Raw genomic sequence first — 18,625 nt, 5'->3', positions numbered from 1 at the left:
TTGCAAATCATGTGTTTCGATTGTTTTTTCAAATGCACCCCCCCCCCCCGATTGCCCCAACTTTTTTTCACATCTCTTGTTTTTCATAATATGCTTAAATTACCGAAGCATCCCGATGACTGGTCTTAAAGCACACTTTTCTCATGATAGCTGTTGGTTTTGTCCACGTGCACTTTTAATATGTACACGCATTTTAAAGTAAATGCAATTCACAGTTCATAATGCACAATTTGATTTTTTATTATAACTAACATTATCTGAGCATGGAGCTTTTTATAGCTCCATTGTCTGATGAGTAAAGATATTCTTCTTAAAAGAAGAATGTATTGTTCATGCCTTCTATCCCATTATATTATATTTAAGTTGAATTGTCAACTACCAATTCTTTTCAGAACCAACACTACTCAAAACAGATCTATACACATGGTACTACCGCAAACCTCACCCAACAAAACATTTCCTTCATCCAAAATAGATGGATTGCCCATGACGTCATTGACCGCCATCTTGAATGGAATGTGCACGCTTGCAATGCTATCATTGTGCCCTTTTCCATTGTTTGTCATTTAATATGGCGGTCAATGACGCTTTGTGCTATCCACGTAATGTATTAAATTGACCGGTACCCGCGTAAATTAATCATGAAAAACAACATGTTTATAAGGCCAATACTTATCCAATGGCGGAAGGAAGCGAAATGAGTTCATGGTCTGGCCATCACTGGTCAACAGGGCTCAATTTCATAGTGCTGCCTAAGCAGAAAACACTGCTTAGCAACAATGAGCAGGATACCAGTCATAAATTGTACATGTGACATGGTATTTTGACTTGTATATTCTGGTAAGCATGTTTTGCTTAGCTTATTTTTGTGTTTGGGCAGCTCTAGGGCCATATAGGGCCTATTCCTAAACAGCTAAATTGATCTTAACTGCAGATCAATCGTATACCTAAGCAAAGTGTGATTGTCACAATACAAATCACTTTGGTTGTACTGACAGTTTGTCCTGCGATGAATTGTATTGCCCAGTTTGTCAAAAATAAGTACGACGCATCAAACTTTCAGAGTGGTCACTTTGGCTTTTTCATATTGAAGGTCACACGTGAAATCAACCGAAGACTTTGCCCTTATGGCCCGTATGAAATCGGCTGCTTCGGGTATCTCCGTACACTTGCAGAGAAATATGGACCTGAAAACGGTCTTGAAGTGCGGGTGCTTAGTGGCGTAAATGATCGGGTTGATCCAACTGTTTAGAAGGAGGACAGTGACGGCAAACGGGACTGCTGGCTGGAGGGTATCCACCAGAATGCAAACAGAGTATGGTGTCAGGCATAAGATGAAGGCACACACGATATAGAAAGTGTTCTTGGTTATCTCCATCTGGAGCTGGTTCCCGCTCTGCTGTCTTGTCCCCGTTCCCGTCTTCCACGACGCATTGGTGGCATGTGCGGCCTGTCTTGCCGAGTGTCTCTTTATGTGCCTGTAAATTTGATAGTAACTTCCAATCAAAATTATGAGTGGGATGGGGTAGTTGGTGAAGACTATGATAAAGTCATACCACAATGCCATGTTGTTGCGATCAACAAAAGTGCAGAATTTATACTGGAAGTCGTACCCGAGTTCCACAAGTCCGAAGATACCCGGTAGCGATGCTGTGAGTAGGGGTATCAACCAAGTAAGGATAACCATTATTGTCATTTTCCTACGTGTGTAGACGCTCTGGTAAACCGAGAGCGGTTTGGTGACGAGGAGGAGTCTGTTCAGGGCGATGAACGCAAGGGAGTGGATGCTGCAGCCGACCCCTGTTGTGGTTCCAACTGACACGACGGAGCAGAGCCAGCCCGGTAAAGGCCAACCGTTCGGAGCCACCAACGCCGGTACCTGCCAGGCGAAGAAGAACCCGGTAAGTAAGTCTGCAACACTTAAATTCACGATGAACACATTTGTTGGTGTCCTCAATCGTTTAGAAAGCACCACTGCCAGGATAACTATACTGTTGTCCAGTACAGCAATACAGGACCACAGTGCTATAAGAGTTGCCACGATAAGCCTCTGCGTGTAATCACAAAATTCAAATTCAAGATCGACCACTGGGGAAGAATTCTTCGGAATCTCATGCTCGGCACAGTGCTCCATTTCGACTAATATAGACAGCTTTGATCTAATAATTTTGTTTTTATACCAATAATATTTTCAAGGCGTTTCCTGCTTCCTTTTGGGTTTTTCCAAAGTTAACCTTGACGTTGAAGATATCGCACTTCCTGTAGTTCATTCGTTGTACCCTTTGTCACCTCTTCGGCTGGTCACGGCCGCACAGTTAGACTGCAGTTATTACCTCAGAAACAAATGACCTGATGATATTAACAAGAAAACCGTTAACGAAACCTTTCAAATCTCAGAAAAAGTAGCACGTGGTAATCATACAATCCATTGAAGTGTAGACATCATCAAGGTAAGCAAAAATATATTGCAGTTTCGCATCGTATAGCGAAATGATAGATACAACTAAAACACAAGAAAAACATACAATTCAGTTACGTTCTGAATTTTCGGTTTCAAATCTCAGGATCAGTGCGGTGGTCGAAAATGTAATCGCTTCATACGGTGTCCTGTGAATGCTTGTTTACTATTATAAAATGAAAGGCGAGACACCATTTGCAGTATAGCTCGAAATTAACAGTTGCACGGTGTGATCGAAACGTGTGTTGGACCTAACGATCGAGTTCGAACTCTAGGCCGTTATGCCAAAATTACCAAGGTCAGAGTGATTTGAAACAATAAGGAAATGGCAAAATCAATTGGATTTTTGTTGTTGGTCTTCAACGACCTCCTTCCTGTTAGTAATTCATGTACATCTGGTCCCCATTGTGAGAACATTCAATGGTGTAAGTTAGGCTACATGCTTTGTCTTACAATGTCCATTGTGTTATGATTCCTGCCCAAGAGCTAGTCTGCTCCGTTTGAGAATTATTAACTCATCCGAAGGATTTTTTTGTTATAAATAAAATCAGGTATATATTCCACGTGTAGTTTAAAAGAGTTTCAAAATCTTACAATGTTCATTGAGGTATATTTCCTGCCCAAGTAAGATCAGTCTGCTCCATTTGAGAATTATTAACTCATCCGACAAATGTTAAAGCGAAAGCGACATTCCGCGTGTAGTTTAAAGAGTGTCAATGGTCATTGAGTTATGTTTCCTGCCCAAGTAAAATCATTCTGCTCCATTTGAGAATTATCAACTCATCCGAAATGTGTTCGCATAGAAGCAGGTGATACCGGTATTCCGCGTATAAGAGTTTCAAAGATGGGCATCTGTAATCAATTTTTCAGGCTTTAGTGAAACCATAAAGTTGCTCCAAAGTGTCGTCAGTGTGGAGTTGCACTGACGTCGAATAATATCCAAATCCAAGCGGTGCATCCTTCACAAACTCACAGTGCGCTCAAAGAGTTACAATGTGCAATTAGAGTTGTACTATAATCGTTTGTTTTCTGGACCCATCCGCAAACTTGCGACTGAAATTTGGAAAATTGTAAGTTTGACCATAGAGTAAAGTTCTTGTTTATGGTTTGACAGTGTCCAAGTTCAAATCTTAAATGAACCCAAAGTTCGCTCTTCACTCATGGAGTACTGCAATTCGATTTCAGTACTATGGAATCACCCAAGCCAAATCAAACACCACGTAGATTTGTTAAAACAGATCTCTGTCGACCGTCGACATCTCCCGATGTGCACACTTGCGACTGAAATCCGGAAAATTGTCAGTTTGACATCATTGTCCCAGTTCAAATCATAATGAGCCCAAAGTTCGCTCTCCACTCTGCAATGGGATTTCAGTGATGAAAAATCACCCAAGCCAAATCAAACACCACGTAGTTTCCTGAGTTAAAACACACCCCTGTCGAACGTCGGCAGCTCCCGCTTTGCAAACTTGCTACACAAAAATCCTGAAAATTGTTATTTGACGACGGTGTTCAAGTTCAAATCATAACGAACCCAAAGTTCGCTCTACACTCTAGAGTACTGCAACGCGATTTCAGTGCTGAAGAATCACCCAAGACAAATCAAACACCACGTAGATTTGTTGAAACACACTTCTGTCAAACGTTCACATCTCCCGATGTGCATAGCTCTGGCTCGAGTCTTGCCGAGTGCCTGTTCGTGAGCCCCATTTTAAATCCTCCCTACAGGTGACCCGTTTTTCTGTCAAATGGAATGACTTTTACAACCGTACCCTTTGATCGAGGCATCGTGCACAAATTACGCAGAAGATAATGTTCGTCTTTCTGTTTGGCCTTACAGAAACACTCTATCACCCAGATTGATTATGGTCGTTAGCTTGTTGGAACATGGCACACAAATTGACGTACCAAGTTAAATTATAACCCGAGAAATTAATCAGTCTGTGAACTTAATGCGGGGCGTATGCTCTTTCCGGAAACTAAATCAACGGACTCATCTTTCGTCCCATGCCCCATTATTGCTCCACTGGTTGTATTTATTAGAGATTTACAATAACATGTTTGGCCTTCGCAAGGAAATGATAAAACATCAAAAGCAATGCTAGCAGAACATAATGAAAAAAAATATGACTGAGCAAGATAAAGCACATTTATATTCAATTCCTCTCTGTTTTATACTGTTTATACTTTGGAGAGATAATGGCCGAAAGTTCCCTCCGAGTGTTGTTTTGTGGTTAAATCGACTTTTCATCAAACAAATTTGGTAACTTTTACAAAGACAATTACAAAGAAAACTGACTGAGCAAGATAGAGCACAATCACTTATTTTCAATTAGTATTTCTCTCTGTTTTGGATGGAGCCATGCTCCAAATACTGCTCACTTTGGAGGGGTGATGTCACCGAAATATTTATGTGGGTCTTTTTATTTGTGGTTAAATCAACTTTACATCAATGAAATGTTGTAATTTTAAGGGCAGAAAAATGTAAAGAAAAAATGACTGAGTAAGATAAAGCACAATTTATTTTCAATTTGTGTTTGTGTCTGTTTTGTAAAATGGCGCATGGCAGGGCCGTACTCCCACTACTGCTTACTTTGGATTTAGAGGGGTGTGCCATTGAGTTCTCTCTGTGTGTATGTTTTGTGGTTGAATCGACTTTTCATCAAAGATTGTAATTTTAAGGGCAAGTTGAATCAATTATTGTAAACTTGTATGCCAGAGTGTCGTGTTAATACTTGTTGCCCTTCACTCAAGTGACTGTGTTTTGCTATTTGTTCACTTTAGATTGATGATTCAAATCAATTTAAGTACAGTAGGTCGGTTTATATGTTGAGACATCATCTTATGGATTCTGCTGTAGTGTTTTAAGTGGATGCTCGGTCTTTTTAATTAGTGGGTCGGCCTTTCAGACACGTGTCTCCATGACAAAGAAAACAACATATTGTAGGGAAATAAAGACAAAATAATAATACACAATTATTTTCAAGAGAAGTGTAAATTATTTATTAGTAGATCTACAATTCTTATTCAATTAAAATGATTAATTCACGATACAAGGGTGTCATTTATCGACATTTTGTGATGAAACTAGTTTCTCTGTGGAAACATAATATGTACGGTAAACATAACATGGTTGCAACCTAAGATATTGCGACCCATTTAAGATGAAATGTACACGCCCGTTGTCAAGTAAATGCAATATTGGTTTGTAAATGATTATGGTTTTGTCATTATATTGCAGAGTTGTGTTTTACTGTTCCTTTCTTCTTAAAAATGTTATCCGAGCTTTGCGCTGGTCCCACATAATTGTACTGTCATGGCGCACTAACACTATTACTTGAACAAAAGCATAGGCCTACTAGAACATAAATTTTATACAAAAGCATATCTGTGATACAGCCTATTATTCCAGCTTGTGGTCCTGCTCGCCGTTTTTCCAGCTCATCTGGTTATTAAAAACACTTAAGTTTCCATGGTGGCGCCATTCTGTTTATCTACCATTAAACCTTAAACAGTTGGCGTTTTCCAAACTAATACTTCTGCTCCCGGGTTCGGGCTTTGTTTGATGCGGGAAACACTGTACAATGTAATGACGGAGCCTGAGTTTGAGCCCAAGCCGAGGGTTCGAAAATGCCAAAGGATCACATTAATAATAATTGGCCTGGCCCCAGTTCAATAAAAATCGTTTGTCTCATAATTGCAGACGAAGAACTATACTTAAAGACACTGGACACTATTGGTAATTTTCAAAGACTAGTCTACACAGTTGGCGTATCTCAACATATGCATAAAATAACAAACCTGTGAAAATTTGAGCTCGATTGGTCGTCGGAGTTGCGAGATAAAACACCCTTGTCACACGAAGTTGTGTGCTTTCAGATGCTTGATTTCAAGACCTCAAATTCTAAATCTGAGGTCTCCAAATCAAATTTGAGGAAAATTATTTCTTTCTCGAAAACTACGTCACTTCAGAGGAAGCCGTTTCTCACAATGTTTTATACTATTAAGAGCTCCACATTACTTGTTACCGAGTAAGGTCTTATGCTAATAATTATTTTGAGTATTTTTATTACCAATAGTGTCCACTGCCTTTAAGGGGTGCTGTGTACACGGTATCTAGTTTTACAATTAGTTCTGTTCAGTGACATACCTTTCTCTACTTATGCTTTTTTGTTATACCATACTTACTTTTATCAAATAATGAAATGAATGATTAGTAAAATACCGTAATTTGACAATAATGATATCATGTCCTGTGTCCCAGGGCGCTAGACCCACCTATGAGTTAGAGTAACCCGGGATCTGTTGTAAACTGAGACCTGAAAATGTGCTAAACTGACGCAGAATTTGAATCGAAAACCCCACCTTTTATTAAAACCAGTTTCTGGTCAGCCTGACCCAAAATGGGTCCGGTCCTTTGGATTCGGAATCCGGGTCGACCATGACCTGGTAATTTTCAGAGTATGTAGAGATTCAACGATTTCTGATAAGCAACAAGGGAAAACAAAAACATAAGCCAAAATTTGTTGTATTCAGAAACTGTGAACGATCTCTCAAGCGCGAGCGAATGAACGTGTTCATTATTGCGCCCTCTAGTGAAACTCGCTGCGTACCGCGTCATAAACGCTGTGTATACTTTTAACGTTTAACATGGTGTGTGCGGGTGTCATTCTATCTTTACACAGAAGTTTTGTTTACCATAAAGGGTTTGCGTGCTTGTTTAATACCCTTTTCTAATAACAAGCTGTATTGGCAGTGTGTTAACCAGTACGGCAATCGCAATTATAAAAGAAGAAATAAAATATCGTTAAATGCATCGAGACTAAACCAGACAAATGGAAAGTTTCAATCTTTGTTCGTGATGATGATTAATACTGACTTGAAGAAGCAGAGTTTCCGTGACAAATCTTTTAATATCATTTAATTACATACATAGAATTACGTACAGCCATCCGATGTGCATGGACGGTCTATTTTAATAATGTCACACTACAGTTATCTTCTGCGTATTACAGCCTTTCGGACAAAAGGATCAGGTTGTATTTTGTTGAACTGGCAACGTAGCATCAAACGAAACACTTGCCTGAACTGAGGGTGCTTAGTGGCGTAAATGACCGGGTTGACGCAACTGTTGAACGCCAAGAAGACGGCCGCCCACGGTATGAAGGGGTCGCTTGGAGGTATCATCAAAGCTATGCCGAACGGCGAGACGCAGATCACGAAAGCGAGCACCACGCAGAAGAGATTCTTGGTGATATCAATCTGTCTTCGCGATGACGTCAGACGCCTCGTGACACTGTTGTTCTCCTTAGGGTGGAACGCCTCCTTGGTCTGTATGCTCGAGGAGATCGACAGCTCTAGGCTTGATGACGTCATCATGTTCTGGCAGTGTTGTTTGACGTGCTTGAAAATCTTCACGTAGCAGATGACGATGATGACCATTGGACCCGGGTAGAACAAGACAGCCTGGAAGATGCTGTAGATATGCGACAAGGGGTTACTTGTCTTATGGTTGCACGTGCCGTACTTTTCAGCGTACCCGAGCTCACCGAGTCCAAACAACGGCGGGACGAACGCGACGAGCAACGGTACAAACCACGTGGCGGTTACCATAACGGCTACTTTGAACGGTGTGTATAGACTCCTGTAAGTCTTAACGGACTTGGTGATGAGTATGTATCTGTTGAGAGCGATAGCCGCAAGGGTATATAAGCTACAACCCCCGCATGTGTACAAGATCAGGGCCAATGTTTTGCAGACCAGGTCGGGAAACATGGAGTTCCCCAAGTCCGAGTGCAGCAGATTAGCGGCGTTGAAAGGTAAAGACATACAGGTGAGCAGGTCAGCAACGCTTAGACTGACCACGAATGCGTTGGTGATGGTCCGGAGACGTCGCGACAGTGCCACGGCGAGGATGACCAGCACGTTGCCGAAGATGCCGAAGACCGAGATAAGGAGGTTTAAAGAGGCTACCACCACACGCTGATTGTAGTCTGAGAATCTGAACTCACCAGCGCCCTCATCGTCTAGAGCGTCACCTGATTCTGTTCCATTTGGTCGTGGATACATGCTTAACTGTTATGGTTCAACTTATGAAAATAACTTCGAAGACGACTATTGTTTGAAGATCTTCACAATTGGTGAAAGAGTGGCTAAACGCAAAGTCGAAAAAGTTGTCTTCCTTTTGATAAAATAAGAAGAAAGGCTTAAGGCTTTCTGTATTCAACGTCAACAGTGTTCACCATAGTTGCGGGCAGTGAATGTGAGAGTTGCTACTCATAAGTCCTTATATATATACATTTCATTCCTAGTAAACCAACCCCACCCCAGGGATCGGTTTTATGTTACTCTACTCAGACGTTGTTTAAAACAACATTGCTTTTTCGCGTCACCGGACGCAACTTAGCTTATTATTAAGCGCAGTAGCATCCTGGGTACGGCGCTACCTGGTAAGCAGAGTCAGAAATGGCACACATACGTACCAGTATGTCAATTTAGCACTGTCACATCCGCTACTGTTCAGTATTGTGGACGTTTTTGAAATGTGTTTGTTCAGGGCAAAGGGAAGTTCAGTCATTTCATTTTTCTTTTTGTCAGAGGCAGAAGGAAGTAGGATGGTTGTTTGCTGTCTGGCATTGATTCTAGCGGTTAGCATGACTTGCACCTTTACATGTGCCTACGTTTTGAACTTGTTTGACCACTGTGAAGGAACATTATGTCCTACAACCGAGTTTGACCATTATGTCCAAACCACTGTGTCCACTTTCCACAATCCACTGATGTCCAACAAATCATGTTCGACCCATTGTTTCCAATAATGTCTGACAAGCCAATATGTTCGACCCATAGTGGCCGACATGTCCGACAGACCATTATTTTCGATCAACTGTCCAACAAATAATTAATGTTCGACCCACTATGTCCAACAATGTCCGACATGCATTTTGTCCAACTTGTCCGATAATGTCAAACAAACTATCAAGTCTGGTCCGCTGTGTGCAACAGCAGCCATTATTGTTCATCATTTTATTTCCAAACAAACCTTTTTGTTCATGGAACTTTGCGTATAGGGCTATACTCAATATCAATCATGTAGTTGGCGTTCACGTGTGTTTGGTTGGATATACTACTTTGGAGAAAAAACAAACAAATTGAATGTAACTGTTTCCGCAACATAAAGTGTCAAACAAACGCATAGTCTCACCCAAACTGACCGCGTTGTTCACCTTTTAATTAAAGGGAAATTATATCATTGCTGTTTGTTTTTAGAAAATGGATTTGTTGACAAGGCATGATGATCAGTATTATTCTAATCAGCCTGTTTACATGATGTCAGCCTTGACTACCGAGAAAAACGAGGGCAAGTGATGACGATTTCAAACTTTCAAGTAGGTCACGTTGAATAAACACCCTCAAACGATGATTAACCGTCACTTCTAAGTTGACTCCCAACAAGGCAAGCTGCATGTTCACAGGGGGTCCGCCCGATAGTCCGAAGGTCCGTTAGTCCGAAGGTGCAATAGTCCGAAGGTTCGATAGTCCGAACGCGCAAATTTTCCATAAGAGGGGGTTCATTAGTCCGAAAATGTAATAGGGTTCGTTAATCCGAACATATGATGCGATAGTCCGAAGGTTCATTAGTCCGAAGGTTCATCGATCCGAAGGTTTACTGGTCCGAAGGTTCGGTAGTCCGAATTTAAAAAAGGTTAGTTGGTCCGAAGGTTCGATAGTCCGAAACAAAAACGAGGTTCAACAGTCCGAAGGTTCATTATTCCGAATCGACGATAAGGTTCGATAGTCCGAATCGACGACAAGGTTCGATAGTCCGAATTGACAATAAGGTTCGATAGTCCGAATCGACAATAAGGTTCGATAGTCCGAACTGACAATAAGGTTCGATAGTCCGAATCGACAATAAGGTTCGATAGTCCGAACTGACAATAAGGTTCGATAGTCTGAATCGATAATAAGGTTCGATTAAGGTTCGAAAGACGCACACCGTGGGGAAATTTAAATAAGAAGTTCGTTTTGTTCATAGATATAAATTAAAATAACTGAAATAACTAGATCGGCCGTGCGTACATACACGGGTTCTGGCATGGGTCCGCCATTTGCCTATCTCCCCTGTTCACTTTCTGTGCGTTGCCGTGGTCACGTGACTTGTTGCCGTCGGCACGTGACATTTAGCGCGTCCAAAGCCTATCTCCCGTGTGCTTTTTCTGCGCGTCAGCTTTCGAACGTGAAATCGTTACCGCGTCCATGGCGAACCAAAATAAATTCTACACAGGCAATGGCGCGTGTGTATTGTCGATTCGGACTATCGAACCTTATTGTCGATTCGGAATAATGAACCTTATTGTCAATTCGGACTATCGAACCTTATCGTCGATTCGGACTGTCGAACCTTATTGTCAATTCGGACTGTCGAACCTTATTGTCGATTCGGACTATCGAACCTGATTGTCAATTCGGACTACCGAACCTTCGGAATATTTAACCTTATCCTATTTTCGGACTAAAAGGCCATTCGGACTATCGAACCTTCGGACTAACGAACCTTCGGACTAACGGACCTTCGAACTATTGAACCTTCGGACCATCGAACCTTCGGACTATCGAGCGGTAACCGTTCACAGAGGGTTCAATACCTGGATGCATGTTGCCATGTATGTTCGTATTTTTATGGAAGTGTATTGTGGCTATAAGATATGGTCGATGTGGATTGCATGGTTCTAATATTCAATTTACAGTTAACACGACGGGATTTGACGCAGTTATTTGTAGATCATTATTACATTGGCTGCATCCATATTTTGTGCCAAACAATGGAAACGTGAACACGTGAACGCGCTGTGCGCGACTCTCAGCCAATGGTAGCTAGTTGGGCGGGGGGCTGTTTTGGGGCTGTGACGTCATATACGGGAGTAAAAGGTAGCCTATTGTACATTGTTTTAAGAAAACATTAACTTGGGAGTCGGAAGTATGACCTTTAGCCTGATAGGGGTTCTGATTCTTATCCACAGCAAAAGAACCTACGTCCGGAACTAAACAAATCACACTTAAGCAGTCAGACGTACTCGAGAGAGCATTGGCAATGTATAGAGCGCCCTCGAGCGGTGAATGTCTCTGTCAAAACATCTTTACCGATTCTGTAATAATTGAAACAGTCATCGCACTTTTTCGAAGCAATGAATTACGTTAGGGAGCACTGCCGATATAGTAGATTATGTTCTCAATGCTGAAAGAGACAACTCAATTTGTGTGCAGGCCTATAGATGTCCTTTTTTTAGTTTAAAAATAAGCCTATACGTGGGTCGGTACTACACTTCCAGGAATAGTAATGTGAGGCAGTAGTTAAACAAAAGTGCAAGTGGTCTTCATTTCGGTCGAAATAAGTAAAAATTTTGCCCTGTATGGTTGTACGTTTTAGTTAAAAATAGGACTTTACGTGGGTCGACACACTTCAGTTCTAGGAATAATAAATTTAAGGCAGTGGTAACCCCAAAAAACATATGGAAAAAGAGCGCGTGGTCTTTCTTTCATTCAAATATTAAATAAAGTTCAAATGCACTTCATAGTGTAATCAGATGACAACAGTAAACAAACAAGCCTAGCATCTCTTGTTCGAGAAGATTTCGCGTTCGAATTGCACACAATATTCATGTACATCAGCTGTCACACTATAAATGCACAAAGGGATATTTTTGTCGTACAAGATAAGATAAGATAATCAATCATCCCCCTTTAGGGAAAGTGTGCATCCGGAGTTAAAAGAGTACACGAACCTTTTTTATGTAATTTCCTATCCCTAGTTAGGTTTTGGCACTTTGCATGCCACCGCAACTGATAGATAAAAACCAAATAAAAACAATAACAACAACACTTGATGTTGACAGCTGGTGGTGGGGGCATATCAAACCGTTAGCGCTATAAAGGTCTTTTTGGTAACAAGAAAGTGAAAGGCTGCCAGGGACAAATGGAACGGTTATCTTAAAAAGACAGGTTGAACGTCAGGCTAGGTGTGACTGGCAGACATGAAGGGCGCCATCAATGTTGTTTTACCCCTTAGGAAGGTTAGCGTTTCAATTAATCTAAAGTGCAGCTCAAGGGAAAACTGTTTTGGGAATCGTTCGATTGTTTTAATCGTAGATGCAAAAATGTATACACTAAAAGTAAATCTGAAAACTAAGTTTTCAAAGCATGCTCACGTTTTTGATCGCCTGATGAAATCCGGAGCGATATTATTATGTCCACTCAGTGGGTCCTTTACACACAATCTGAGAAGCGTTACTGACAATAACGCTTCTCAGATTCAAATTTGCATAAAGAAAGAAACAAAATCATGTTTTCTTTATGGTTCAATTGTCCATGGTTCAATCATGGAGGTAGGTTTATGATACGTTTGTAACCTGGGCCCAACAAAAATTTGCTGATCATGAAATTTCTTCCTTAATAAAAACAGGATTACCAACCAAATTTCCATTGGTTGCATATTGCTTGTTACTGGTAGTTAGCTGTTGTTTGCTTATCCTGAAAATCACGTGGAAATCTTGTTTTGATCAAGGAAGAAATTTCATGCGTAGCAAATTTTTGTGCTTAGCAGCTCTATGAAGTTGGGCCCAGATTCCAATAGGCGATCGTTCAGGCTTCCTCAGTCCCTCATCTATGGGTGCGTTCGTTTAGCTTCCCCGGGTCGACCCCGGTGTGTGGCCTTGGTTTTTTTTCGAGGACGAACGTGTGCAGATAATTAACCACGTTTGTCCTGGAAAAAAAACCGCCACACACCGGAGTCGACCCAGGGAAGCTAAACGAACGCACCCTATAGACGATGCGACCTCTGACGTCACTCGAAAACCATAACATGATTCGCGCGCATACCGCCGGGCAAAACCTTTGCGTTTTGACAGCCAGCTAGAAAGTGTATGCAATCTTTTTGCCCGGCAAAATGTAAAGATAGGTCACATCGTCTATAGGAACAATATTTAGAAAACGTGTCCGCTTCTCTATTTGTTACATTTTGATGCATCTTTCTTATAGAACGTTCCTATGCCATGCTGCTTTTTACAATATGTTAATTGGAACGGCTGCTGGACGCGTGCTTCGTGACGATTTATGTAGCCCACGAACGACTGTTACAAATCTAACCGGACCCTGACAAAGGCACGCTTTCCAATGACCCACAACGCTCCCTTTCAGATGCAAAATGTACATAATGTACAATGCACTGACCCGTAAAGTAAATTTGAAAAGATGTTCACTGTTTTCACACCTGACGTCATTCATTGTGCTGACTGTGTGTGACGTGCAACCTGTATGGGGCTTAATCGTCAAGAAGCCATAACTGTGCAGGGGGTTTACTTTAATACAGCCCACTCCATCATCAAGAAACTCACTGACTGTGTCTTCTCTGAGGACGGGATGATGAAAGACGGTGATTGATACCACTCAATAAATCATTTTGGGGATATTATTCACGAAAGCTGATTTATCTATGATCAAATTCATAGGATCGATCGACGTCCACCAGTATTGGGTGTTAAAGCTGGAGGGTCTTTGGGGGTGAAGAACATTGGAGATTGCTACCGATGAAGAAATCACCATTATGGTGATCCACTTACTCTAGAGAGCTGATTTATCTAGGATCAAACCCACAATTGAATCGTACGCCAGTATCGGGTATTGAATGTGTGACCCGAAATACCTTATCTTAAGACTCAAAGCTGGATGTCGGTTAAGAAAACTGGGTGAAGGAACATTGGTGACTGGACCACTCAAGAAGCATCATCATTTGGTGCATCGATCTGATTTACATCACACACAGCTAGAAACGGACGCACGTATTGTGTACTGAAAGTGGGGGTGACCCGAAATACCTACACGTCGAGTCACGAGAAACGATCGATTTACAATACAATAGTCAAGACGAACGCTGATCGCAGCTGATATAAAGTGATTGTCAGTAGGGGTCAAACATATTGTTAAACTTTTACCTGACCTCATGCTTTGTTTTTGTTTAGACTTAATTTAATGGCAGTGTATCTGGAAAGCCTTCACACGAATTTAACACTCAAGGATTTCAACTTGGTTCTACGACTGTTTTTGAAGCGAATTCGGCCGTCAGGTGTTACTTGTAGCCACACACGAAGACGTCTTCAAGAACACTGAGCGCGGAAGGCGACAGTATACGAAATGAGATAGGAACATGAATTAATCGTATATCATCATATCTATGAGGAACTCGAAACTGTTTATTTCAACTGCAAGAATACCGACGACTAAGATTACAAGAAACCACTCATCAAACAGTCGTATACTCAAATTGAATTTCAAGTTCAGTGTCACGTCCACCACGGAACCATAATACACTTCGCGTGATAGAGGAACTTGTTTGATGACAAACGGTACATCCGGTCTTAAGTTATCCGCTATAATTCCTGTCCTCAAACCCAACCAAAACTTAATATTGCATGCTGTCCAAAAGTAGTTGGTGTCACCTGTAGCATTATAGCCACCTGTGTTTGATGTCAGTTGTCACATAGTTGTAAAATGTCATCTTTTTAAAATAGAGGCAGGAGTCAGTGCTGTTCTACCCGGACACAATACATTAATTCGGAAATGGTTTGACAGTAATGCAGCCTTGTTCTTGAAGTATATAACTAGCCAGCGCACACCTGTTGACATTAATAATGACATGATAAATCGATCGACTCCTTTGTTATTGAACAACAATCGCTCTCAGCAGATTGGTGTTAAACACAACTGTCTATGTTCGCCCAACAGCCAATCGAAACAGCAAAAGTAATCTTGAACATTATTGTCTGACTTTGAGGTCAAAAGAACAAGGCTGAGATCGATACAACCTGTACAGGTACTTTCAATTTCACTTTCACCAATTCATTCATAGCTCACACTCAGACCGTTGAGGCACTGCTTGTCAGCTACCACCACCCGTGACGTCACTTTTTGTGTGCTATTGGTCGTGTACGACCCCGACTATCTGCCGGAAACGCAAGTAAGAAGCAGTCAGATAATATGAGTACGACTGTGTAACTTTACTGTGCATTAGTTGTATTCGCAAGCTCATCATATTATTGTGCAAAGGTCTGTGGAGCGGTTATTATGGCTTTTGTTTACCTGCATTGAATTTCAAGGACCCGCATTCTACCGTCTGTGTGGAAAGTGTATATTGCTTGGAGGACCATTGACTATTTCTAAAGACCTATTCGGACGGTCCGGTGAGTGATTTTTATATAAACAGAACATTTTTTAACACTGCGTTCGGACGTTTAAGTTGTAACATTCTTACACAAACTTTCGATTGGTGATCATGGAGTTTGATAGCTACGATAGCTTCAACTCCTCGGAGGTGGACAATTCCACGGACATTCCTTTTGAATTCAGCGACTACACCCAGAGAGTGGTGGTCGCCACCATGTTCCTGACCGCCTCCCTAGTCGGTACCCTGGGCAACGCTCTGGTCATCCTCGCCGTACTGTTGTCCAAAAAGCTCCGGACAGCGACCAACGCATTCGTGGTGAATCTAAGCCTAGCGGACATGCTGACATCGCTGGTGATCGTGTGGGACGCTGTGGCCCTTCTGGGCAAGGATGGATTCCCCGTCTCGGAATGGGTGTGCAAGGTGGTCGCCATTATCCAGTCCACAACTGTTGGTTGTAGCATGTACATGTTGGCTTCCATTGGATTGAACCGGCTACTGCTGATCACGCGAGCCGCTACAACGTATAGGGTTCTCTACACGCCTATAAAGATCGCCATGTGGTTAATATTGACCTGGATAATCCCTCTATCGATAACCCTCCTTCCCCCTGTTTTGGAGGTTGGTGCGGTTGGGTACAACCCTAAATACCACACCTGTGGGTCCATCTCATCCCACCTCTTATCCAACTACTACGATCTCATCGTGGCAGGTGGTTTGTACCCCATCCCACTCGTCACAATCATCGTCTGCTACGTCCTCTTGTGGCAGCATCTTAATCGCCATGCCAAGAGGATGATCAGCTCCCCCCAAGCTTCCGTGGATTCCACAGCCAACAACCTGTCCATCGTATCCAAGGGTCACGTAGATGCCGTCAATAACCACTATCCACAGTCACCGAGGCACAGTACGGGGACTGTGCGGACCAACGCCACCATGAGCCGTAACCGTATGAGCCGACGTCAGTACGAGATCACCAAGAACATGTTCTACGTCTTGTGTGCCTTCATGCTTTGCCTAACTCCCTACGCCATTTGCCTGTTCTTCGACGACAGCGATCCGGCGATACCATATGCCGCCGCCATTTTGTTTATCAACAGCTGTATAAATCCCGTTATTTATGCAGTTAAGCACCCGCATTTTAAGACTGTATTCGGCTGCATCTTGCGTCGCCAGTGGGACCACATCCCTGAGCCCTCGGACACACTCAAGAGGCTAAGGGGAGGAAACTGTTGCGGGAGAAGTGCTTCTTACGCATGAGAATTCTGAAACACCTGCCTTATCTTATGGACCTTTTGCGAAGCTACGTCTTAAGTTTAATTAGACTCGCCGCCAGTCACCTATAATGTCATTTAAACAGTGGTTTCCAAAATGGTGGGCGCTGCCTTAGGCTCAGCCCAGGCCAGAGCTAAAGGTAAAGACCCGCTTTGTTTTAAAGATGATATTTTTTAACACAACATGTTTAAAGCAAACGAGCAATTATCAGTGGTTTTTAAAATATTGTCGGCGTTGCCTTAAGCCTCAGCCGGGGTGTTAAAGATAAAATCTTTTAACACAACACTTTTAAGCACGTTTTGGAAGAGGCTCTGTGCTTTGATGACAATATTAATAATAATAGTTTTTAATACTTAATTTGTAAAGCAAGCGAACAATTATTCAAACGATTTTGGAAGAGGAACTACGTTGTGATGATGTCGATAAAAAATAGTGACTTCTGTATACCATGTAAAGTAGAGGCAAAATGTGTAAACTGCCAAAGCTGAAACAATAAGCATCGGATTGAAAACTAATTCAGGAGCTTGTATCAAATATAATTGTAATGCATTATTGGCTTTTGAAAGAGTATATAAATTCCTATTTTCAAATGAATACACCACATGACAAACTTATGCAAATTTATTCCATTAAGGTTGCTTGTATCCAGCTGAATTGGTTATAGTCTGGCCCCATTCCGTATCGTTTCAGTCTGTATTCATTTCTGTAGTTGCATTCATGGAACGCGATGAACATGACTGCTACCCTCTTGATTATTACAAATGTGCCACTCACAGTATTAGGCCATGTTCGATTTAGCGGTTACATCTACGGCTATGGCTAGTGTCAATATGCGCTGGATTAAAGGCAGTGGACTCTATTGGTAATTGTCAAAGACAAGTCTTCTCACTTGGTGTATCTCAACATTATGCATAAAATAACCTGTGAAGGTTTGAGCTCAATTTGTAATTAAATTTGCGAGATAGTAATTAAAGAAAAAGCACCCTTGTCACACGAGGTTGTGTGCTTTCAGATACTTGATTTCGAGACCTCAAATTCTGAACTTGAGGTCTCGAAATCAAATTTCTTTCTCGAAAACTACGTCGCTTCAGACGGAGACGTTTCTCACAATGTTTTATACTGTCGCCCTCTCCCCATTACTCGTCACCAAGTAAGGTTTCATGCAAATAAATATTTTGAGCAATTACCAATAGTGTCCACTGCCTTTAACTGTAGCCTCAAATTTGTACACGGTGGTCTTATAGGGCCTTGTCAAACTGGGCAACTTTTCCAGGCAATTTGGGAGGCAACCAATTGTGTGCATGCCAAAAGCTCACTTTCATAATTATAGCACATGAGTAAATTTTTTCTTTCGATCCCTAAAGGAAATAATGTGAACATTCAAATGTGAATGCCCTTTTTTCAGTGAGATTGCCTGGAACTGGTTGCTGGTAATTTGCTCCGTTTGACATGACCCTCGTTCTTGCAAGAGAAATAGCTTTATTTAATAGTACACGCTGACCCGAGCATTATTCATTTTTAAATAAAATTAAGATGGTTCATTCAATAATTTTGAGTAACGGGAACTTTATTATTCAAAATTGAATGCCATTGCATGGACCGATGCCATGGGTAGGCCATTTTTTGAAACCAGGGCCGGTTCTGACTTCGCCCGTGGTTTCAAAAATGCCCACTTC

At 41.7% G+C, this 18,625-nt stretch overlaps 3 protein-coding genes across 3 annotated transcripts; 1 reads left to right on the top strand and 2 right to left on the bottom strand.

Annotated features, from left to right (window-relative positions):
* Window positions 1-144: 144 nt before the first annotated feature.
* Window positions 145-4,169, bottom strand: LOC139949036 (rhodopsin, GQ-coupled-like). Its single transcript, XM_071947437.1, has 2 exons — window positions 3,053-4,169; window positions 145-2,349 (listed from the first exon to the last, which is right to left on the bottom strand). The coding sequence occupies exon 2, from the start codon at window positions 2,132-2,134 to the stop codon at window positions 1,052-1,054; it is 1,083 nt and encodes a 360-aa protein (XP_071803538.1). The 5' UTR covers window positions 2,135-2,349; window positions 3,053-4,169; the 3' UTR covers window positions 145-1,051.
* Window positions 4,170-7,453: 3,284 nt separating this feature from the next.
* Window positions 7,454-8,590, bottom strand: LOC139949150 (5-hydroxytryptamine receptor 4-like). Its single transcript, XM_071947550.1, has one exon. The coding sequence runs from the start codon at window positions 8,525-8,527 to the stop codon at window positions 7,454-7,456; it is 1,074 nt and encodes a 357-aa protein (XP_071803651.1). The 5' UTR covers window positions 8,528-8,590.
* A 5,222-nt stretch (window positions 8,591-13,812) lies between these two features.
* On the top strand, window positions 13,813-17,543 carry LOC139949001 (melatonin receptor type 1B-A-like). Its single transcript, XM_071947389.1, has one exon. It carries the CDS (start codon window positions 15,786-15,788, stop codon window positions 16,932-16,934), a length of 1,149 nt encoding a protein of 382 aa, XP_071803490.1. The 5' UTR covers window positions 13,813-15,785; the 3' UTR covers window positions 16,935-17,543.
* Window positions 17,544-18,625: the final 1,082 nt, after the last annotated feature.

The sequence above is a fragment of the Asterias amurensis genome, chromosome 16, assembly GCF_032118995.1.
Source record: "Asterias amurensis chromosome 16, ASM3211899v1".
NCBI lineage: Eukaryota > Metazoa > Echinodermata > Asteroidea > Forcipulatida > Asteriidae > Asterias > Asterias amurensis.
Note: the sequence above shows the minus strand (reverse complement) of the source record. Positions and strands in the feature narration are given on the sequence as shown.

Coding starts and splice junctions, on each gene's coding strand:
- LOC139949001 (XM_071947389.1), top strand. CDS start 15,786: ATGGAGTTTGATAGCTACGATAGCTTCAACTCCTCGGAGGTGGACAAT.
- LOC139949036 (XM_071947437.1), bottom strand. CDS start 2,134: ATGGAGCACTGTGCCGAGCATGAGATTCCGAAGAATTCTTCCCCAGTG.
- LOC139949150 (XM_071947550.1), bottom strand. CDS start 8,527: ATGTATCCACGACCAAATGGAACAGAATCAGGTGACGCTCTAGACGAT.